Source organism: Pungitius pungitius, chromosome 8 (assembly GCF_949316345.1).
Source record: "Pungitius pungitius chromosome 8, fPunPun2.1, whole genome shotgun sequence".
Classification (NCBI taxonomy): domain Eukaryota; kingdom Metazoa; phylum Chordata; class Actinopteri; order Perciformes; family Gasterosteidae; genus Pungitius; species Pungitius pungitius.
This window is the reverse complement of record NC_084907.1, coordinates 21702977-21727063: the sequence shown is the minus strand read 5'-3', so window position 1 is coordinate 21727063 and position 24087 is coordinate 21702977. Positions and strand designations below refer to the sequence as shown.

Sequence of the window (24087 nt, the reverse complement as noted above, 5' to 3'; positions counted from 1 at the left end):
GTCAGCCAGTTTAGCTTTGAACGATATGAACATGTGAAACACCAACATTTTTTTAACAGGGTGAGTTTGACACATCTAAATCCTAATGAACATAATAGTTTGTTATTTCTCTCATAAATAAACACCCTTTTACAGTATTGGCAGCCACTTTGTATGGCCTGCAGTCTGAAATTATACTATGAAAGAAATATGACAACACTTCTTTATGCATGCATTTATTTATCTATATTAATTTACATATATATATTTACAATGTTTCCAGTTCATAATGACATCCTCAGCAAGTGACAAAAATATAGTTTCAGAATTTTATATATTTGCTTATTTTGAAAATACAGTACAAAGAGTCCGGACATCTCTGAACTGCATTTAGTCCACCTCCAGGATTATTCCATACCAAAGAGACAATAGAAAAAGTAAATGTCCAGGCGTATGAAAATATCTCTAAATTTAAGACACAGAGGACACTTCTGTCTTGCTGGCAGAGACTGAGGTCTCGTCCTCCACCATGCCGCCCATTCCAATAGTGCTCAGCATGCAGTTACGGAACTGAAAAAGAGAGCACAACAAATGTTCCAATAAAAAAAAGGCATGTCGTTGAAGTAAATACTGACAAACTTTTAATTATGAACCAACCTGTTTGTTCAACAGCACGTAGATAACAGGGTTATACAGAGCTGAGCTCTTTGCAAAGAAGGCGGGGATGGCTGCTGTCAGGGCTGAGAAGGGAGCTCCCTTGTTCAAGAAGATCCATCCGGCAAAACTGGCATATGGCACCCAAGCTACTAGGAAGCCAAAGACCATCAAGATGCACATGCGTGTCACCTCCTTCTCAGCTTTCTGGGTAGACTCTGACTCTTGCTGCTGGGCTGCAGCCTAAAGTGTTTGATAAAATAAATGATGAGCTCATTGAGTTCGGCTACACACAGGAATGTTTATCTGAACGTCAATAATAAATAGAAGCAAAATGCCAATGGAGTGTAAAAAAAACATAGATTTTACTCACAGCTTTGACTGTCAGCACAAGGCTTCCATAAGTAAAGAAAATGATGAAGACGGGAGTAAAGAAGTGGACCACAAACATGTAGATGACGTATGATTCGTTGTTGAAGCCTGGAGCCAGAGTGTAGTAGTCAGGTCCACACGAGCACTGCATGCCTTCAGGAATGTACCTGTGGGAAGTTAAAGAAAAATGATAATGCACTATTCACTTATATTAACAGATATTTACCCAGTGCACCTACAGGATCAAGACAATCTGAATCTGTTTGAGAGGTTTAAAAATATATCATCTGATGCAGAGAATTTATGAATAGAAATTCACAATTAACTAAAATGTGAGATTTAAAAGAATGTGCTTGTTACCTGGACCAACCAAAAAGTGGGGGAGCAGCACAGGCCATAGCCATGACCCAGGTGAGAAGGACGCCAGCTCCTGCATGAGTACCAGAGAACTTGAAGCTTCCCATGGGTTTGCAGACTACGATGTACCTTTCAACAGCAAGAACCACCAGGGACCAGAGAGCCACTTCACCTGTAGACAGAAAAGTAAAATTAATTTATGGGACGAAACATACTTGTTTTTAAATGCACTGAAATACACACTGAAGAATAAAGCTCTTGATTGGCCTTTTTACCTCCTAATGTGGCCATGAATCCCTCAACAGCACACGCAGTGGCTCCGAGAATGAAGTAGCCGTTGACGGCCGACGTGATGGTGATGGTGAATCCGAAGGCGCACATGATGAGCCCCGCCACAGCCAGGTTGACCAGGATGTAGTTGAGAGGTTGCCGGAGCTTCTTGTTCTGAGCTGTGACCAACAATGTCAGAGAATTGATCGGAGTCCCGGTGCAGATCAGGAAGAACATGTAGAGAGCTAGAATCTTAAACATAATGGGATCGGTCAAATAATACTGCTGGTATTCAAAGGGACTTCTGACAACCCCGGTCCTGTTGGACATGGGGATGTAGAAGTTCTTGCCCTCCGTGCCATTGGGCTCGAGTCCTCCTTCCCAAGTCATCTTTACTACTCCGTCTTCCTTTTGAGCTTATTTGTCAAGAAAACCAAAGAGTGGCTGTAGACTTGACAGTCAGAGTAGACGATCACATCAGCAGAGTCTGATTTTATACCTCACCACTAACCCTATCATTAAGTTGCCAACATGGGATTAAAGGACACAAATTGAAAGAGGACAGTAATTCATCTTAACACCGGATAGAGGTCTGGCCACAAAGTAATATGCTGCACCTCAATTGACCCGTAGAATTCATCTAATCCCTATTTAAGAATCAGAACTAAAATCAGTCAACAACTCTTGCATCCCCATCTAGAAAACGCAATGTGACCAAGCTAATTAAAACTGGAACTGAATGTATATATATGTATATATACTTTTATGAATAGGTAAAGCATTAGATCTTATCTTGATCATCCTGATGTGACAATGCAATGAGAATCCTTAATCCTCAACTACCTTAAAAAACAACTTTTCTTTCTAACCCTTTTTCAAGATGCTCAATTTTGAATATGAGCTGGTAAAGTTTCTGCATTTTCTCAAGTTTATGGCTATGTGTGTATCTGTCCAGCTGGTGATTCTAACTGTCTGTCCTCATATGGAGGTCAAGTTTGTGTCGTTCTCAGGATTGGATTGGCCTAATTTTCTCACCTCGAGTGACCTGGCTGTGATGCAGCAAAAGCTTTCTGTCACAGCTTGGAAAGAAAATGTCAGTTACTGATTTCTCTAATTTGTTATTTTAACTAAGCCATAGCATCATTATCCGTGAACCAGAACATACAGTTGGTGAGCCTATTCCTAAAAGTCTATGACCCTCAAAGACCTCATTGGCCAATTTGTCTAGTTGTCATGGTCTGCAGTTATATTACATTTCTATGTCCACTGTTTTTCACCATGAAGGATGTCAATGTCACTGATGATCCACCATTTTGAATTCCTTGCTATGATGAGCTATGATGAGCTATTGCATGCATTCGGTTCAAGGCAGTCTTCGCTTATTAATGTTTTATGTTTTTTGTTCCTGCAGTTTCCTTTGCTTTTTTAATATAGTCCATACTGGTTTAATGTAGTTTATACTTGTGAGCTGTAGCTCTTAGCTTGTGTCTTGAATGGCAAGCGTCCAGCATTAATTGAAGGATGCCTAAACGTTTGTTGCCGTTAACAAGAATTAAGCAACTGTAATTCATTTAATTAAGTGACGGGAGATTGATCCCCAAATCCCACAAACAAGGTCATTATGTCCATCTACACATTGAAGATCTTAAAGGTATCAAGGATCAGAACTTTCAGAACATTCTCGTTTCCAACAGCGAGTGTGAGAAGTCGTTTTGACTACCTCAGTTTTATCTGGTAGATCATCACACATTTCTGTTTAGTTATGAGGGTACTAAACTTGGACTTTCATTGCTACTGAACCAAGATCAAACAACCTCTCATCTAAATCGTGGTCAGCTCAGCTGTGGGATACTGAAGATGAGCTGCTTTGGGGTCGTCATTTTGATCAAATCAAAAATCTGACTACCCACGGACAGATCTGCACCTTGAGGTAAAGCGCAAGAGACGGGGACTGATTGGCTTAGAAAGTTTATCTATTTTTATCTTTCTGTGGTCAGTTCATAACTCCTCGTAGTCATGTTGTGTCTAAAGGTGGTTCTTTTAGATGGTTTATATTGTTTTGTAGATATTGTTACTGTCTTCATGGTCATTTTCTTTCTCCTTGAAGTCATTTTGGATATGTTTGTAGTTAAGTACTTAAAAGTTGCAAAAGACCAATCTCCTCCCAGGGATTAAACACGATTCTTTTCAAAATTGCGCAGTGTGAACTTGCATTTAATCATTGACGGTGTGCCCTTTTCATATTTTTCATAATGTTCATATTTTGAAATTTCTTATATGTAGTTGTGTCTTAGTATACTTATTTCATCTTTGGGTGAACCATTCCACAAGCATAAGAAGACTGGAAGGGAAGGCAATGTCTCACACACTGTCTCACACACTGTGTCACAGACGGTCTCACACTGTCTCACAATGTATCATAGAGGTTAGGTTTCATGACATTTGTATCAATCACCCGCAGGGCAGACAACCATCAGCTCAAATGCAGTTTGTGTATAAGAGCTTCTGTGAGCGTAGTCTTCCAGGTGACTCATAGTCACAAAAGAATGCTCCAAGGCATGCTGAGGTGTTATTCTCTTTTCAGCATCTGAATCAAGCATCATTTGAAGGAGATTTAAAAATGCCCCTTCGTCTTCCAATTCAACCTCATCAATGGCCTTTGATTATTCGTCTACTGCTTCAGCCAAATTTCCGACATGGTCGAATCACCACTTTGACAATTGCAGCTGGTTATCATTTTGCTCCTTGTACTCTTCTGGTGTCTTTAGTGTCCATTGTGAATTGGCAGAGCAGTGATTTCTCTTGAAATACTGGTCAGTGTCTTTTCCAGCATGTAGCAGGTGGTCTTGTGGCTGACCCTGGAACAGTTTTCACTTCGTTGTATGTTGATTTTCCATGGAAGATATGGTGGCTGAAAAACAAAGCTCCCAAGACACATCCCAGTCCCCACATGTCAACGGCTTCTGATATGGGGAGGCCCAAGGACACTTCTGGTGCTCGGTATGCACAAGGTTGCATAATCATTCCTTCTGTTGCAAACTTTATCTTTGACATTATCTTAGGCCTTTTATGTCAACATATAACCAGGAGCTTCTGATGTACCATTGAAAATTAAAGCCTCTCAGAATACCATAGATGAGCCAATTTCCTTCAATATCTCAATCACCAGACTACATTTTGTCATTTTCAGATTAGATTTACAAGGAAACAAATCAATACTTTCATGACTATTCCACTTCAGGCAGAGAGTACACATCACCAGGGTGTGATTTGGTGATAACTAGGACCTTGGGATGTACCATTCCAAAGTAAAAGGCAGATTTTCAACCATTAATTGCAGCGCCCCCTATTCTTCAAAATAGTAGGGTGTATCAGGGGTTAAATGTTTACACATGCTATAATTTTGGTGAGGACAGATTAATCCACACCCGTTGCGAAGTTGATTAGCCTATATCTCATCAAAACAATGAGTTATCAGCACTAATCTGATATATCAACGCCACATTGAACCAATAATGATCCACCGAAGGTTTCGTGAGAATCAAACTCTTTTAGGAGAAATTGCCAAAAATGTGTTTTTTACTAAATTCAAATGGCAGAAAATCTAGTTAGGCGCATTTATATACCATGATTTACTTATTTGTAGAGCATGTCCAAGAGTCAAAAATTCATGTTAATCAGACATCAGGGGGAAAAACTGGCCAAGTGTGGTCTTTTTTTAATTTCTAGAGGGCGCAAGAGAGATATTTTTTTATACCCAGATGTACCAGTCCAAAATAAAAGCCTCTCAAAATACCATATATACCCAAATGTGAGACTCAAAATAGATAAAATTCGTTAACAGGTCCACTACCCATGCTAAATTTAACAAAAGGCCCTCAGTTTATGAGAATAATAATAATTCTTTGAAATACAATAGGTTCCTCTACGACTAGTCGTAGCGAGAACCCTAAAAACACAAAATGTTGTCAAAGACAACAAACTCAAAGGAAAAACAGAGAGTAGCGCTACCTACAATATGATTTATAAAAAATGAATAGCCATAGTACAATACGTTATGTCAATCAAGTTAGAATAAAGTCAGAGTAGGTCAAAAACAGGTTATTTTGGCAGGTATGAATAAACATCAATTCATACAACATCAGCAATACTTGCACACACTGTTGGAGCATAAAATGGTAACAGCACAAAATTAGAAGACCCTAAAACCTGAAATTTACAAAAACGAAAAAAGTATTGTTATTAATCTTTTAGACACAAATACATGGGGAAATAGTGTCCAGCTCTGAGTTTTTAAGTCAAGCTGAAGACAGCCTCCCCCCTCCTTCCGGAGGAGAATTTCAAAACAAATTTAATGCACAGGACATCTTAAGGCCTCAAAATGAAAATGGGGGTGAACCAACTGAACATAATCGCATCTGAAGCCCACTTGAACGGCGGCATCTTGAACGGGGAGAGAGGACGCTGGCGCTGCATGTTCGCCGCTTCTCTAACCAACCAATGATCACTGCCTAACAAATCATCACTGCCAATCATCACTGCCTGCAACCGTGAGTCTTTCACCTGTAATCTCTACCGATGATCGTGAGGAATCCACCCAAAGTCATCGTGGTTCGCCTGGTGCGCCTGATAGCTTTCCTCAGTGTGGCATGGCTAGCGGCTAACGGACTACTCTTCACGACAGGCATAATGTTGAACTATTCCGTCACCCAACTGAGGAGCTTTAACAACTGCGCCACTCCACCATGCATATCGGTTATTAAGCAACTTGGAATCCTCCGCCGTCCCCGTTACATACACAGAAGTCGCAGCCGAAAGTTTGTTTTCTCCCGGTCTGATTGTACCATCGCATCCTTCTGGTCTAGCACGCGCATCGTCGCACCCCCAACACGTCATCAGGGCAGTCCCACTCATCGGACTATGAATATGGGAGTCCCCACGACAACACCACGCATTGCCCACAATGAAAAACATGGAAAACGTGGAGTGGATCTCAGTCTACTTCGGCCAATACAGAGACTCCCTGCTACATCAAGCATCAAGATTGAACTTTTTAATGCACAATCCATTACAAACAAATCTTGCCTCATACATGACCATATCCTGGACATGCGATTGGACGTGATGTGCCTTACAGAAACCTGGCATCAGCCAGATGTTTATTCTGTTCTAAACGAGACCTGCCCTCCTGGCTACAACTACTTACAGAAAGCTCGCAATACAGGACGTGGCGGTGGTCTGGCTGTCATTCACCGAAGTGATTTGATCCTGTCCCCTATAACCCTACCTGAGCTGTATTCATTTGAATGCCTTGCATTTAAATGTAAGCCCCCTCTCTCCACAACAATAGTTCTCATCTACCGGCCGCCCAAACCAAACTCATCTTTCATCCCAGAAATATCCAATCTTCTCTCAACCTTCTGTACAATGTCTACAAATATCATCATACTTGGAGATATGAATATTCAAGTAGACTCGCCCACCTGCCACTTCGCAGCAGAATTCCTCCAATTACTAGACTGTTTCAATCTCTCACAACTTGTTGAAGCCCCCACTCATACCAGGGGCCATATCCTCGACCTAGTCATCACAAACTCTGTCCATCTAAGCAACCTTCTGGTGTATGATCTGGGTGTTTCTGACCATAAGATCATCTCCATGGAGTTGTCCTCACCATCCACCCTCATCAAACCCAAACGCCAAATCAGTTTCAGAAATCTGAAAAAAACATCAACAAAGACACTATGACATCCGACCTCCAGCATATCCTTTCTGTAAATTGTTTAACAGCCACGAACTCTGTTGATTATTACAATAACACTCTCAGGAGCATCCTGGATCTCCATGCTCCCACTACAACCAGAACAGTCACCTTTTCCCGATCAGCCCCCTGGTACACAACTGAGCTACGAAAAACGAAGGCAGCTGGGAGTGCCATTGAGAGGAGATACAAAGCCACAGGTCTCACTGTCCACAAGCTTGCTTTCCGGGAACACCAAAAGGATTACTCAAAATCACTTACAGAAGCACGGACAAATTTCTACTCAAACATCATCAGAAACAGCCCCGGAAACTCCAAACACCTGTTCTCCACCATAAACCATCTACTCAAACCACAAACCCCCTCACTCACAGAAGCCACAGAAGAACACTGTAATAATTTCCTGGCCTTTTTCAAAACAAAATTAAACACAATTCGTTCATCCTTTGCTGGATCGTCACCACTGCCCACCCCGAATGTCAACCCACATCCTACAATCTCAGAGCCCCTACACTGCTTCCCAGAAATCTCACAGCAAGAGGTTGAGAAGATAATTAAAAGGATGAAACCCACCACCTGTGCCCTCGACCCTTTTCCTACAGCACTAGTAAAAGCAAACATCTCTGTGCTAAGTCCTTTGATTAGCACTATAATAAATCACTCTCTCCAGTCTGGCAATGTTCCATCTGCCCTAAAAACAGCCATAATCAGGCCCCTTCTCAAAAAACCAACCCTTGATCCAGATGCATTTGAAAACTACAGGCCCATTTCAAATCTCCCGTTCCTCTCCAAAATACTGGAAAAGGTTGTTGCCGCTCACCTCCATGAACACCTCGATCAGAACAACCTCTTCGAAAAATTCCAGTCTGGCTTCCGTTTAGCCCACAGTACGGAGACAGCCCTGGTTAGAGTTACAAATGACCTACGAATGGCAGCTGATGCTGGTTCGCCTTCTCTCCTCATACTTCTCGATCTGTCTGCTGCTTTTGACACTGGGAATCATGGCTTACTCCTCAACCGCCTACATCAAACCACCGGACTCACCGACACTGCTCTTACCTGGTTTAAGTCATACCTTACTGACAGATCAGAGTACATCTCACTTGGAAGTGCAAGGTCCCGTCAACACACAGTCACTTGCGGGGTTCCCCAGGGGTCAGTCCTTGGTCCCATCTTCTTTATCACTTATATCCTCCCCCTTGGTCATGTCATTAGCCGCTATGGAGTCTCGTTCCACTGCTATGCTGATGACACACAATTGTACATGAAAACGGAATCACAGGCGGCTTCATCAACATCATCATCCCTGTCTTCAAAACTTACTGCCTGTCTGGAGGAGATAAAGGTGTGGATGAAACACAACTTCCTCCAGTTAAACAGCTCCAAAACTGAGGCAATTCTTGTTGGCACCTCTCATCAAATCCAGTCTTCTTCCATAACCGGTATAAATACCTCTAGCCACGACATTCCCCTCTCCAAATTTGTCAACAATCTTGGTGTAAGATTTGACTCACAACTCACCTTCGACGCCCATATAAAAAATCTCTGCAAGATCTCATTCTACCATCTCAGAAATATTGCAAAACTCTGTTCCATACTCAACTCAGCAGACGCTAAAAAGCTGGTCCATGCTTTTGTCTCCTCCAGACTGGACTACTGCAATGCACTTCTCATCGGGATCCCTAACAAAAGCCTGCAGAGACTGCAATATATCCAGAATAGTGCTGCTAGGATCCTGATGAGAGTGCGAAAATACGACCATATCACTCCCATCCTTCATTCACTTCACTGGCTCCCCATTTCAAGGATTGAATTCAAGATCTACCTTCTTACCCATCAGTGCATCTATGGAAATGCCCCACCGTATTTGAAAGAACTACTCACCCCCCTAACTACAACTAGATCCCTCCGTTCAACGACCTCAAACCGCCTCCTCCTCCCCAGGACTAAACTCAGCACCATGGGCGATCGGGCCTTCTGTTCCGCCGCTCCGCGGATTTGGAATGCCCTCCCCGACCATCTAAGGGCTCCACAAAATACTGAGACTTTTAAAAAACAACTAAAAACACATCTCTTCAATAGAACGTATCAGTTTTAATTAAGCTTTTATGCATCATTTGTTTTATATTGATGTTTTTTCTTTCTTTTTTTTAAAAATGTTTTTATTTTTATGACCGTAACTGTAGCACTTTGGGATTTGTTTCAAATGTAAAGTGCATTACAAATAAAATCAATTATTATTATTATTATTATAATCTGTTGAAAAAAAAGGTAAGCTGCACAAGAGACTGCAGGACTGCCATGGGGGTAAGTTTTAACACAACCTATTGGTGGGCAGAAGCAACGCATGTGGTTGACTCAGAACACAACATGCATTATGATTGATATAAAGTAACATGCAGTTTACTGTTGGAGGTTTCTCTGTGTGAATGTAGCTTACATGGTGTATAAATACATTTTGTACGTTTATTCTAATGCTGTCAAGCAATTAAAATATTTAATCACGATTCACGATGATACCATTTGTGTCATAGTTAACTCAAAATAAATCACAATTAATCACACATTTGATCTATTCTAAATGTCTCTTCATTTATTTTTTTCCATATTTTTTTCTTCATATTAATTCTCTTATCAACATGGAAAAATGGATTGGCTTGCTTTATGCTAATTTTCTTTTTTTCAAGTTTGCTGTGAACAAAGCATTCAGGCCTCTTATTTCAGAAACAATGAGGCCACAGTCATCCACCCCCCCCAAAATAAAAAAAAATATTTTTTAAAGCAAACGTTAATCTTATTAATCTTAATTGACGTTAAAATGGGCGTTAACAACACTTTTAACTGACAGCACTAGTTTATTTAATTGTCATCAGTAAGTTATAAAAATTAAATCCCCCGGTCATTAGCGTATTAATTTATTGACTTTGTAATTATTTTCCAAATATGATCTCAAGTTAATTTTTAATGTGGAAACGTCACTTTAATTATCACTTCCTAAGTCAATTATCTTTCAGGCTTGAGCCGTACATTTTCTCGCAATCCTCCTATAATCTAATTTTGTCCAATTTAAGGATAACCCGCGGGCAAGTATAAAACCACACCCAGTACTGCATAAGCTGTGGAAGTTGGCTTACACCACTGGCAACAGTCACCTTGCACATTTCACCACTATCTATTGACTTAAGCTCCAGCAGAAGATGGCCTGGGAAGGAGGACTCGAGCCCAATGGCACGGAGGGCAAGAACTTCTACATCCCCATGTCCAACAGGACCGGGGTTGTCAGAAGTCCCTATGAATACCAGCAGTATTATTTGGCCGATCCCATTATGTTTAAGATTCTAGCTCTCTACATGTTCTTCCTGATCTGCACCGGGACTCCGATCAATGGTCTGACATTGTTGGTCACAGCTCAGAACAAGAAGCTCCGGCAACCTCTCAACTACATCCTGGTCAACCTGGCTGTGGCGGGGCTCATCATGTGCGCCTTCGGATTTACCATCACCATCACGTCGGCCGTCAACGGCTACTTCATTCTCGGAGCCACTGCGTGTGCTGTTGAGGGATTCATGGCCACATTAGGAGGTAAAAAGGCCAATCAAGAGCTTTATTCTTCAGTGTGTATTTCAGTGCATTTAAAAAAAAAAGTATGTTTCGTCCCATGACTTCATTTTACTTTTCTGTCTACAGGTGAAGTGGCTCTCTGGTCCCTGGTGGTTCTTGCTATTGAGAGATACATCGTAGTCTGCAAACCCATGGGAAGCTTCAAGTTCTCTGGTACTCATGCAGGAGCTGGAGTCCTTTTCACCTGGATCATGGCTATGGCCTGTGCTGCTCCCCCACTTTTTGGCTGGTCCAGGTAACAAGCATATACTTTTAAATCTTATAAATCTTAGTTCAATGTGAATATATTGTTGATATATATCTAAACCTCATAAACAAACCATTCAAATATTTATTCTGTAGATACAGAGAGTAAATATCTGTTAATTTAAGTGAATAGATGCATGCATTCTTTAACAGGTACATTCCTGAAGGCATGCAGTGCTCGTGTGGACCTGACTACTACACTCTGGCTCCAGGCTTCAACAATGAATCATACGTCATGTACATGTTTGTGGTCCACTTCTTTGTTCCCGTCTTCATCATTTTCTTTACTTATGGAAGCCTTGTGCTGACAGTCAAAGCTGTGAGTAAAATTCATGTTTTTATTATTTTATTTTTGACATTCAGATTAACACTCCTATGTGTATTCAAACTAATTCAATGAGCTCATCGTTTATTTTATCAAACACTTCAGGCTGCAGCCCAGCAGCAAGAGTCAGAGTCTACCCAGAAAGCTGAGAGGGAGGTGACACGCATGTGCATCTTGATGGTCATTGGCTTCCTAGTAGCTTGGGTGCCATATGCCAGTTTTGCCGGATGGATCTTCTTGAACAAGGGAGCTCCCTTCTCAGCCCTGACAGCAGCCATCCCCGCCTTCTTTGCAAAGAGCTCAGCTCTGTATAACCCTGTTATCTACGTGCTGTTGAACAAACAGGTTGGTTTATATTTTAAAGTTTGTCAGTGTTTACTTCAACGACATGCCTTTTTTTTATTGGAACATTTGTTGTGCTCTCTTTTTCAGTTCCGTAACTGCATGCTGAGCACTATTGGAATGGGCGGCATGGTGGAGGACGAGACCTCAGTCTCTGCCAGCAAGACAGAAGTGTCCTCTGTGTCTTAATCATGATGACATTCTCAAATCCGGGGACATTTTTCTTACTTATCCTTTCCAGATTTTTAAAAAGATCCAGTGAGAAAAAAGTCCTAAACTTTTGCCAAATACAGTTATGGATTTGATGAACAGACTCTGGACCAAACACAATGTGGAATTCAATTTGTTAATATGTACAAACTAACAAATGTAATGAAATATATTTGCTGTTGAGGTTTTATTGCGCAGCATTTATTTGTCCATGTTCGCGTAAGAGCATTTGAGGGATTGGTTGAGTGATTCACTGAGTGATTGAGTGAGTGAATGAATGAAATGTGACTCACTGTGCAGGACTTGATGACGATTCAAAAGACCTCAACTGTCAAGTCATTCTAAATCTGCTGAAATGTGACATTTTCTGTTATTTATTTTATTATAATTGTTTTACTGGGCTACCAGTAGCAACATCTTTGCTTATAACATAATAATAATAATACAAAAAAAATCAACTAGATAATAAATGCATGCATGAAAAGAAAAATACTCTTGTGTTCATTTCTCTCTTACTGGTTGATTACCTACTTCTTTTGCCAAATTATATATTACAAGATTGATACAAAATATTTTCAAGCCATTTTTTTTTGAGAAACAGTTAAGTCTAATCCAACAAACATTGGTCATTAGTGTGGTTTTTCCTGAATCTTATGTCTAATTAATTGGATATCTATAAACCAACACAGAAAAGTCAGCATGAATGTACAAAATAAAATATCTCTTATCTTACAACTTTGGAAAAACTAAAAAGCTTTTCATAAGAAATAAGGAAGAACAGCTGATGGATTTATTTCATCCGTTAAGGTTAAAATTCCTTTTAGATTTAATCAAGAAATTTAAAATCGTTCAGCATTGAGTATTTAGAATGTGAAAGCTCAGAGGTTGAACGCTTTTTTAAATACACACTTATTTTGAGCTCTTTTGTAAAATACAAATCTTTAAAAGATGATGCATTTCTTACATGTTTGGCTAAATATTCATTTTATAGTCATTTAGATCACTAAGTCAAAAAACAAGGAATGATCAATCGTAAAATCTCACAGGTCTTCATATTAAAATAGTATTTCGGTAAAGGTCTGATTTTACATTTCTTCCATTGCTGAGTAAACAGTCCTCTGAAAACATAACACAGTTCGATCAGGGTCGCCAACCGGCGGCTCGCAACCCTGATCCGTCCTCTCCAGGAAATGGCACAAAACAACGGCGTAACATGACGTGACGCTCATTTTAGTTTTCATTGACACAATATCACAGCAAACTCCAAGAAAACAAGACTGTCCACTGTGCAAAAAATAAATTAAAAATAATTAACGTTATTAATTTCAATGTTATTATTGGTCAAAGCCACAGGAAAAGAGTCCTTTGCAGCTCCGGAACCACGTGTGACAACAATTATTAACGTCACATCTGCAGTGCAGCATGCATAGTATGCATGGGTTTCAAGTACCATGTAAGCATGCATTTTGAAGGTGAAAAATCAAGGTTTTTGATCTAGTTGAAAGAAATATAATGTATGTGTTACGTAAAGCTGACAAAAGGTTATTGTTTCTAAAATCCTGTTAGACAAGCTGAATCCTCAATTGGAACGCTTTGAGATGATAGGACTGGCAGATGATGCCCCCTTTAGGTCTCAGCAAAGAAGTGAAGGATACTTCTCATCAGCGTGCTTCATATTGGGCTTTATTTGTAAAAAAACAACTAAAAGCCATGGCTGCTTTATCCTCTGCTGCAAAGGAATACATAGATTACCTAGGTTAAATGTTACACCAGTGTGCAACATGCTGCAGCTCACATGGGATTCATTACATATAAATATACCCTTGGTCCATCTCAGCTAGGCTATTTATCTGTTGGTGCAGCCCTCAATTTCCTGCTGATAACCTGACCCTAATTGTCATGCTGTGGCCACTTATACTGTAATTTTCTTTAAAGAGCCTCCTCTGGACACCTGCATGTGCTTAGTGTCGCTGTCAGCATCGGCTCTCTTTGTTCTTATAAGATAAGAGAAGCTGCATACAGAGGTTTAAATAATAAACATGGGGATGCACTGAAGGGTGAGGAGCCTGAGAGAAGACACAAGCTTTGCTGCTTAGTGCAACGGACAACTTCCCTTACGAAGCTTTACTGATGAGATAATGTATAAGCGCTATAATAAGTTCACATCCATAGCAATTATGTAGTTGTTGTCAGTATTCTTGCTTTGGTTGTTGGGGTCTTAATTATAATAACTATTTTAGAATCACGTAAAGGATGTAAAATGATCAGTTTTGTGGAATTGCCAATGTAACCTTTTAATAAAATAAAGTTCACAATGGAGTCTCAGTTTACCTTGACGTTTGATTGGATTTGTGCAATGTAATGAACTTTTTTGAATCTCAGTTAATTAGACTGACTCAAATATTCAGGCATTGAGTTTAAGCGTTGTTGAAAAACTAATTATTAAATATTAAATTCATTCTTGATTATTACAGATAAAGAGACACACATGTCTGATGTCATCTTGCTTGACAAATTCAGTTCAAGCTACTAAACAGCAACTGCAGCATCTAAAAAAGCAGATGTTGAGAGTTGGTTTTGATTCAATTAAAAAAAATTGTAGTTAACCTATCCACTGCAAAATAATCGATCCCAAAAAGCAATGATTGCCCATTTGTTCATTCAATTTTAAAACAATTTGAATAACATCCTAAACGTAAATTACATTTTAGTCTAAATGCTAAGAGCCATATAGAGACAATGTGTATATATATATATACAGTATATATATATATATATATATATATATATATATATATATATACTACACTATATCTGTCTACATTGAATACGTATAAATAGTATAATATACAGTATATAAGCATATACATACAAGCTTTGAATTATGAACTTTAATAGCAATAAATAGGAATGAATAAGCATTGCTGCTCTACTTTACCGATGAGATTAATTCATGGAGTACTGTAAGCAAACCAAACTCTTTGACTCATTGCAAACTCTGCAGGCTGTAAGATAGTTGCAGCAACCTTTAGGCAGTCGTATGTATACCTGCAGGCTATTGCAACATGTGGAGGATAAATTCTTCCATTTTGCCTTTGGCGTCGAGATCATCCTGATTCACAATGTGAAGTGTGCTCCAGTGTCTTTGCCAGTGTCTCTAGAAAAGTCAATAATCAATATTGGATTTGGTTAACCACATGTATTTTTTATTACTTCCTAAATTTCAGTCACTAATGCAGAATTCCTTTTCCCCTAGGAATGAAGAGGCTGACACCATGTAGGAAAAACCATGGCAACACAAGTGTATACACTTACATCAGAAAACCAGAGAATCCCTGGAAAAGCATGCAAAGCAACACTTCAGACACACTTCAATTAAAACAACAAACTAAATATAATACCAAACATGAAATGAAATGCGTAATGCTGTTCAAATGTTAACAGTCTTCCTGTATGAATTAGTAAAGGCAGCTTAACACGAGCACTTTATACATATTCCACACTCAAACTATGCATCTTAGTTTATTGTGCAACATATGTATTATAAAAAAGTGAAAAGACTAACACTAAAAACACTGGACTGCCACATTGATCATAATCCATCAGTAATGACAAAGTGAATATATGTTACAACCAAACATGAGTAATATAGAGAGAGAACTTGAGCACATGGTTTGATACTAAAACTGCACGTTTTCTATGATATATAATGAAAATGGAAATAAGACAAAGGATTTTGATGTTCAGGAAAAGAATAAAGGCATGTAATAAAATATGTGAAATAGTGAAATGATGTGTGACCTATCAATGGCTGGGACAGAAGGTCATACCATAAGATAATATATATTTGTATCATAATCACATGACCACTCAGTTTGACTGTGAAGCAGTTTGAGCCGTGTCTCTGCTTCTGGACAAATACGTGCTTTGTTTGCATTTATTAAAAAAATAAATAAAATAAATGCAAGTAATGACGTATAATAACTTTTAACACCTTATTATAACATTTTAATTTCAAAAGTTAGAATATAAATATTCCATTACATAATAAACTTGCGCAATATTCTCCACCAGTATTCTTCATTTAATATAAAGGTAATAATCATCTCCTCATGTTGACCACCAGTTACAGCACGACACTAAGAGCTAAATCACATCTCGTTGACGAATATCATGGGACCTTGAGAAGCCACTTTATTCTCCCCTTCATACATCATCGGTTTGCCAAGATAAGCGTGCGGTAAGCTCAGGTTAACTTGAGCCTGGTTGAAGCTACCTTGTCTGCTGACCTGCAGATTGAAACTTTCTTGCCTGGTGAGTTGTGGAGCAAAGCCCTCGAGCGGCTGCTCAAAGCTGCTTTCACTGTAGAGCCGATGTCGCATCTCACTGCTGCGTTTCCCAGAAGCACTCCTCGTGGGATATCTCTGACCCGTCTTGTACCAGCCTGTCTCTTTGAAGACGAACCAAATATTTCCAGCCCAGAGGACGACATTCACAAAGCCAAAAACCTGGAGATCAAAGAAGAGGCAATAAGTGAAAGGCTTGTTTTATCCAGCTTTGTGTTTCAATGTGCAAAACCTACCGCAGATGTATTAAGTCGTGACCATTGGGGCTCCTGGGTGGCCGTGCATTTGTTCTCCTGGGTTCTGCACGCCGAGATGAGCAGTAGCACCTGTGTTGGGTTCGTGGCCGTCTTGATATCGGAAAGAGTTTTGGCCCAGCAGCAGCTGCTCACCAGCCACATGGAGGAGAAGATGAGTGAAACTACAAAATCCTGCTCAGGGACGAAGAGAAAGAAAACGGATCATCGTTAGGTTTCACACAAACAGTAAATCAGCTGTAGACATCAAGGGAGACGCACTGACCACAAGTGGGCCCCTGTTGTTCCTCAGGTACTTTTTCTGGTAGAACACATAGACGATGGTGGCCAGCAGAGAGTACAGAAAAGCAAAAACACCCACAGTCAGGAAAAACTGAGCCGATGAGGAAAAGTTGCCGTCCAGGAAAATGACTTCTTCCCTTTTTGCCTCGCACACGGGAGCCTTGAAATGCACTTCATTTAACCTGCAAGTCAGAAACAGGAGGTTTGCAGTTAGTGGATTAAAAACAGGCTTATGTGTGCACACAGACACGCACACCCACTTTTCATTTTTGGTTTAGTGTTTGTGCTGCAACTGCTGCAGTCTCCTTACTTACTTACAATTGGACGATCCATTAACAGCCTGTGAGGCACAGCTCCAAAGAGCTCATTCATTGTCCATATGTAGCTACGGCCAGACGCACTTTAGGACATTCATTGTGCAAAAGACATTCAGTTAAACAATGTGTCTTCACATTTGTTGTTAAATCTATACCATCTTATTTTGGCTCGACTTTTCACAAACCAAGTACATGCAGGTCAGCAGGAGCCCGAGTTTGACTGGGACGAATAAAACGAGGCCAGTGCTAAAGCAGTGCCTCATTAAAAAATCCCAGGTTGAGTCTCCACGGCCAGGACGCCAGCTAGAATTTGGTTGAATTATTCAGTGAAACATTTTGTCCTAATTGGGCCGGCTTTCTGCTCCTGTCTTATAATTGGTGACAGCCTTAACGGATGAGCCTTAACAGTGATGAATTTGACAAGATGATGATTGTCTGGTTAGTTTGAAATCATCATGGTGGGTGTCCAGTAAGATCTTCACTCTTAAATACATCTATAAATATATCAATAAAATATTAGATAATATTCCATTTTTTTCTTAGTACATTCACAGGTTTAGCATGTGAGCAATGGAACAACTACCTGAAGGGATAGCCAAAATCAATGTTGATGCTCATGTTACTCTGGCTCCTGTCTGCACAGTCCACTTTAACCCGGAGGTGACCATAGTATCCTCCACATGTTGCAAAGGCACAGATGGCAAAAATCTAGGGAAAGGAAAACAGTCAGAAAGGGATGAGGATCTGTTTATAATTCATACATTTGATTGATCCAGTAACAGGTATGCATAATGTATACTCATCAATAAATGACTGGACTGTTAGTTAACATCTAAAATTAGTTTGAAAACAAAACCTGAATAATTTAAAGGTTGGTAGACATCTAACGGAGGTGCTCACTGTGTGCTGGAGGGTGGCCACAGCAGTGTAGTGCTGATTAAATCTGAAGATGTGAGTCGTGTTATACTTTATAAGCCAGTTCATATGCAAAGTATTAATGTTAAGAATGAAGGATTTCTTTTTTTGTAAATAGATCTTTCTTTACCCCTAAGTGTGTGAAACATGTTGCATCAACAAGCTGCCCTTAACCTGACAGACATTCACCGATCAGCAAGTCAAAACATCAAAACTTGATCATGTAATTCATAGAATGTAGTATGCAAAGTATAGACGCAGAACTCACAATAAGCAAAATAGAGAAATGAAACTTACCGGAGCAAATATAACCATACACATTTATAAATCACAGATTTAATCTCCTAATCCTCACACTGGCATCAAGGTTGAAACGCTACTGATGTTGACGAGGAAATAGAAAGTGACTGTTCCAGGGGGAGGGAGGGCCGGCAGGAGACCTCTTCCCAAAGGAGGAGTCTGAGATTTTACTGTACCTCTTTTATTTGTTAAAAGAAACACTGCAATAAACAGTAAATACAATAATGAGTGTGTCTGAACAGGTTCTTGATGTGTTTTCTTTTATAGTGAGACCATAAGGACATCAGTTTTTTGCTTAATATACTTATAATACAGCATTTAGAAGCATGTTGTTGCTGCAATGAAAATGTTCTCTTTTTAAAATAAACAATGGCGATTGAGTGCTGCTTCATCAACTTTGAAAATCCCCATCCTCCTTAAATTCTACAAACTATTTATAAGCCTGATGTTTGTATCTAAAGAAATCATAAAGAAATCAAACAGGTCTGTTCCACAGAAAAACAAGGATTTTAGCACATTAACTATTTTCCTGTAACTCAATATATCTGACCTTGAAATACAATTTCTTTACTTTTTTGCTCCGTTTTTGTTTGTTTCAAAATGGGCAAAGGGTGAAAGTCAATAGGAAACAATGATTTATTTTATATAATATTATTGCTATGATATAATTATTGAAGTGAGTTACAATAATGTGAGGTGATTTTTTTGAAAATACGTCACACTAAGCTAATGCCTCCCCCAAACCTGCGTTGCTATGGTAACTGGAGTCTGTTTCAAACTGTACGTCTATGTTCTTCATCATCAAAACAACTTTTCTCATCATTTTTAAGTAGAGTAAATAATGCTCCGTAGCTCAATGTGATGAAATAGAATAACAACTGTACACTAGATTTCTACATCGTGGATAAGTTAATTACATTACTGCTTGAGCCATAAGAAGGATTCTGCTGACCTCTTTTGGTAGCAAGTCTGTTTTACATATTTTCTTTTTTGGAATGATTTTAGAGTGGTTGTTTAAATATATTTCCTCTAAAGCTCTTATATGACAAATGTATAGGTTAAAAAATGGCCATAAAATGGAATATACAGCGGGTGAATTAAGTATTGAGTATTCTCAGTAAATATATTTCCAATGGAGCTACTGACATGAGATTTTGGTAACAACCCAAATAATACATACATACAAGAAACAAAAACAAAGAAGTTCAGAAATAAAGTTATGTGTAATAATGTGAAATGACACAATAAATAAACTCAAAGCTAATAAATATTGTATGAAACATTTAAGTAAAACACATACACAAAAAGACATTAGTAATTCAGTATTGATGAGTTAAATGTGTCACAATAATTTTGACTTTTACTATAGCAACAGGTATTTAGTAAGGAACAAAACAACAATTACTTCCAAAAGTCATTAGAAGGCTGTCTTGAGAAATTATTAAAAAAGTAAAATTGAGAAAAGGGACTTTGATTGACTAATCCGCTCTGGACGGCTTTTGATGTTAATGGAAAAGTGACTGATGATGTCTTCAGTCTTCTGAAAAACAGCCAGATGAAGTTTGTGCCAGAGGGGGGGCTGCTTTTTGGTTTATATTCATTTGAAGGGATGCCAGCAAGATGCCAGACTCAACACAGCGTATTGTAATCAATTCTGAAAGTGATATATACCTAATGCCGGGGAGTACAGACTGAAGTCATGAGGAGTGTTTTAAAACTCATTTTGTTCAAGCTGGTGTCTGACAAGAACATTAAACTGAGATAGAAAATAAGGTTGAAGCACGAAACAGATTAAGTCATTGAACCCCCTCTGTCTAATTGGTAAAAAAACAGAAATAGTTTGATTTTTATAGTTCTCAACTGAAAAAAATGGATTTCATTTGCTCGTTTTAGCAAGTACAACCAAACAAATGTTCATTTTAGGAATGCGGCATGTGGAGCTGTGGAAAAAATAGTTTGAAATTAAATTGTTGACGTGAACAGGGACCATTTGTCAATGACTTTAGTTGATATTGTGCTCACATTGTTCATACAAAACAAACCACAATTGCATCGTATTCCTTGTTATTCATTTAGAAAAGTTGAACACGCATGACAGGCACCGTAGGAGTGCTCACATCGGCGCCTCTCCGGCTGGAGTTTGCATGCCATCGCCGTGCCATCGAGGGTCCTCCCTTCCTCCCACAGTGCAATGACATGCAGGAGAGGTTAATTGGTGTCTCTACAATTGGAGGTGTGTGAATATTTTAGTGTGTGGTTGTCTGTCTCCGCGTCAGATTAACTGGCACCCTGTCCCTCCGTCTGATGGGTTGGCTGGGATTCACTCCGCCCCCCCCCCCCCCCCCCCCCTGACCCCCCGTGACCCTGCAAGGAATCACAGTATAGAAGATGGATGGAGATAATTACAGGAGAAAAAAGTAAAAGCACTCATCACTCAAGTTCATTTAATGGCACCCATAACCCAATCGAACCCGAAATAAAGTCACCGAGAAACAAACCTTTGAGCCCAAATTGTTTAGAATTCTAATAAAATAACTCATCGACCAACGATGACTTGAACGGAGAAGGGTAAATAGCAAAGTGGAGTACAGGTAAAAGAGGATAAGCATAACAAGGATATCTTTACACCTGAATTAAACTCTTATAAAGCAGCAGCGCAAAGACAAAATTAGTTCAATTCATTTTTCAATTCAAAAAAGTATTTTTATCTTCAGAGTAACTTCTTTTTAAATCACCCACATCAATATTGAGTATCCGTCATTATTTGTGATGGAGAAAAAAATACACGTAACCGAGACCAGTTATTTGTTGTGTAATAAGTAACATCTTATGAGAAAGAAAATAGGATTTTGTCATCTCATTTCGAGACCAGACTATTATTTGTGTCATCACAATCTATTTACTTTATTTGGTGATTTTCAAAAGAAAACCAGTGACTTTAACTGCTTTTGGACCATTCAGCCAACAGAGGGCAGTACTCGGCTGCGTTGATTGAGAGACGAATCTCTACAGCTGCAGTATTGAGCTCCTCTTACTTTCTTGTTGCATCTGATCGTTCTCTTGCATCCAAAATCCAGTCGACCGCGGTGTCTCCTACAGGTAAAACCTGAATCCGTACCAACTCTTCTAATGGTGGATGCAATGATTGGAGGAATCTCATATCCCACTTGATGTGAAGATTTTGCTGGTCCAACAACAGCTGTAGGCTTTACTTTCCGTTAATTTAAAGTGGTGAGGCTCCAGCCTCTCACTGAATTATTAATCAATCTTTTTCTGGCATCATTCCTCCTCTCCAGCCTGCAAACTGTGTGAGGAAGTGGCATGCATTAATCTGGTGGTTTTCATGAGGCTTCCACCTGGAAAAGTGCCGCTCCCTGAATTGATTTAGTGTTTTGGATTGATTTTCTTGCAGAGGAACACCTTTGGTCCAGAGGTAATCTACAACAATTTAGGATTGAAGCCCAATTATATCCTAATTAACCGGGAATTTATGCAATCTATGTATGTTTAAAAAGGTCCTCATTCAAGTGTGCCCTCTGATTAAAAAAAGGAACCTTAACCTGTAAACATAACCCATGAAAGAGAACACATAGAGTTTGTTTTATCTGCTTTATCCATCTGTGTTTCTTTGCTGTTGGATACAGAAAAATAAGAATATTTTGTGACAAAAAATGATAGTGTAAATTAAGACACAATGCATTTTTACATTATGATGTAATGGATTGCAACCTCAAATTCACAGTGATTAATGACAAAGAGGGATCATGAAAAAATCTACAATCCACTTTTTACTTTTGGATGTTGAAACAGGATTGGTATGCAATGACTATATCTTAAAAAGATGGGCTTGTCCTGACTTTCTCTCCACTTTAAACGGTTACACATTTCACTCTTGTGTAATGCATATATCCATTTGATTCCATAAAATGAAAAATAAAAACCATTTGCTAAAACACATTTGTTAAAATGCCAGGTGGCCAGGATGTAGATTCCTGGTGGAAATGTTGAGCATCAATATATAGTATTTTCTGGGTGTGAAGCCTTCTGTGAAAAGGCAATGAAAGCTGCAGAGCTGACCCTATTCCATCAATCTCACATTAAAAACGCTCACAGCATTTAAATATTTTAAAGATCTCCTCAGCTAACAGCAGAGGAGCTCTGAGCCTCTTTGTATACTTGCGCCTGTGTGTGTGTGTGTGTGTGTGTGTGTGTGCAAGTGCTACATTGTTTTTAAAAATGCAATTGAACCCATGGGTTAAAGTGGCAACAAACTAAGCTCTAAGTCTGAGAAGAGGAATACAGATGTGAATGATACAAGCTCAAGTGCATATAATAAATCTCTTTCTGCAAAAACATTCTCTCACTCCAGTACTCTTTAGAAAAGTATAATAATTCAAATAAACATGTACATATAGTATATAGAATTGAACGACAGATAGGATTCATAAAGATAAATTCCAGAGGGACGGAAGTAATAAATATATTATAATGGTGTAATATAGTTTGGTCTGTTACTGTGTGCTTTGTATATGCTGTCTGTGTCGAGTCTTACCCACATGAGAGTGTGCAAAAGACACCTGCACGAATATATTGAATCACAAACAAGTGAGTCCAGTTTGATTTATGACTTCTTTTTTGTGTATAGATTTTGTATTTTACTATGACTGTGGTTCCAGTTTCTTGGAAACATAATTACTGAAAGAAAACATTCCAATGATAAAGTCAGGCCGGTTTCCATACAGTATGACTTCAATCCATAATGTATTTACTGTACAGGGTGAATGGAGGTTCAAATGATGTTACCTGCAGATCACTGTCAAATATCTAGTAAAGCGGATGCTGCAGCTCCGGACCATTCCTCGTTTTGATTGCGAAAATAATACCACTACAAAATCCACTTAAAAGCTATGTTGGAGGTGTCACTCGTACTGTGTTATATGCATCTTCATTTGCGGATGAAGATCTGAATATCATGGAATTGATGCTCAAAAAACATTACATCTGAAACTTACAAATGGCAAGAATGGCTAAACTAAGTGTGAGAGGAAGGCTGCTCGGAGAGGCCAAACCAAAGAGAACAGTTCTGTCCTCTCACTGGACTCACAATATCATTGTTTCTGTGACTTTCAGGAAAACTAGATGGAGAATATATTGCTGGATGGAGAATATATTGCTGCCTTTAGCAGATGAAGAGCTATTTCCCTGTGAATATTTAGTGTCTTACCACATAAAAGGTGTTAATATGCAGTTGTTGCTTTCACAACTTCTTCTTACTGCCCATAATTTGCTAACGAAAATAATGTTTTAAGTTAAGGGGCCGGCTGCCCGTGTTGGTTTATTAGACATCAGCATTTGAGAAAACAATCTCATAACAGTGTTTTTAGTAAAGGGCACACATAACAGAGACAGAACTACTCTTATTAAAAACAAACATGATTTTAACGCCAAAATGTGTATACTTTATCCACACTGGCCTTTGTATTTTACTACTGAAGAGCATCAACATATGATGTCTACACACTCTAGTTGAAGTAGA

At 39.1% G+C, this 24087-nt stretch overlaps 3 protein-coding genes across 3 annotated transcripts; 1 reads left to right on the top strand and 2 right to left on the bottom strand.

Moving 5' to 3' along the window:
• Nucleotides 1–212: 212 nt before the first annotated feature.
• Nucleotides 213–2089, bottom strand: LOC119194194 (green-sensitive opsin-like). The gene is made up of 5 exons (XM_037448348.2): nt 1638–2089; nt 1366–1534; nt 1007–1172; nt 637–876; nt 213–549 (listed from the first exon to the last, which is right to left on the bottom strand). Exons 1-5 carry the CDS (start codon nt 2020–2022, stop codon nt 451–453), a joined length of 1059 nt encoding a protein of 352 aa, XP_037304245.1. The 5' UTR covers nt 2023–2089; the 3' UTR covers nt 213–450.
• An 8417-nt stretch (nt 2090–10506) lies between these two features.
• Nucleotides 10507–12612, top strand: LOC119194193 (green-sensitive opsin-like). The gene is made up of 5 exons (XM_037448347.2): nt 10507–10975; nt 11081–11249; nt 11414–11579; nt 11691–11930; nt 12018–12612. The coding sequence occupies exons 1-5, from the start codon at nt 10591–10593 to the stop codon at nt 12114–12116; spliced, it is 1059 nt and encodes a 352-aa protein (XP_037304244.2). The 5' UTR covers nt 10507–10590; the 3' UTR covers nt 12117–12612.
• A 3333-nt stretch (nt 12613–15945) lies between these two features.
• synprb (synaptoporin b) lies at nt 15946–18640 on the bottom strand. The gene is made up of 5 exons (XM_037448351.2): nt 18549–18640; nt 17920–18044; nt 17003–17201; nt 16720–16911; nt 15946–16645 (listed from the first exon to the last, which is right to left on the bottom strand). Exons 1-5 carry the CDS (start codon nt 18570–18572, stop codon nt 16289–16291), a joined length of 897 nt encoding a protein of 298 aa, XP_037304248.1. The 5' UTR covers nt 18573–18640; the 3' UTR covers nt 15946–16288.
• Nucleotides 18641–24087: the final 5447 nt, after the last annotated feature.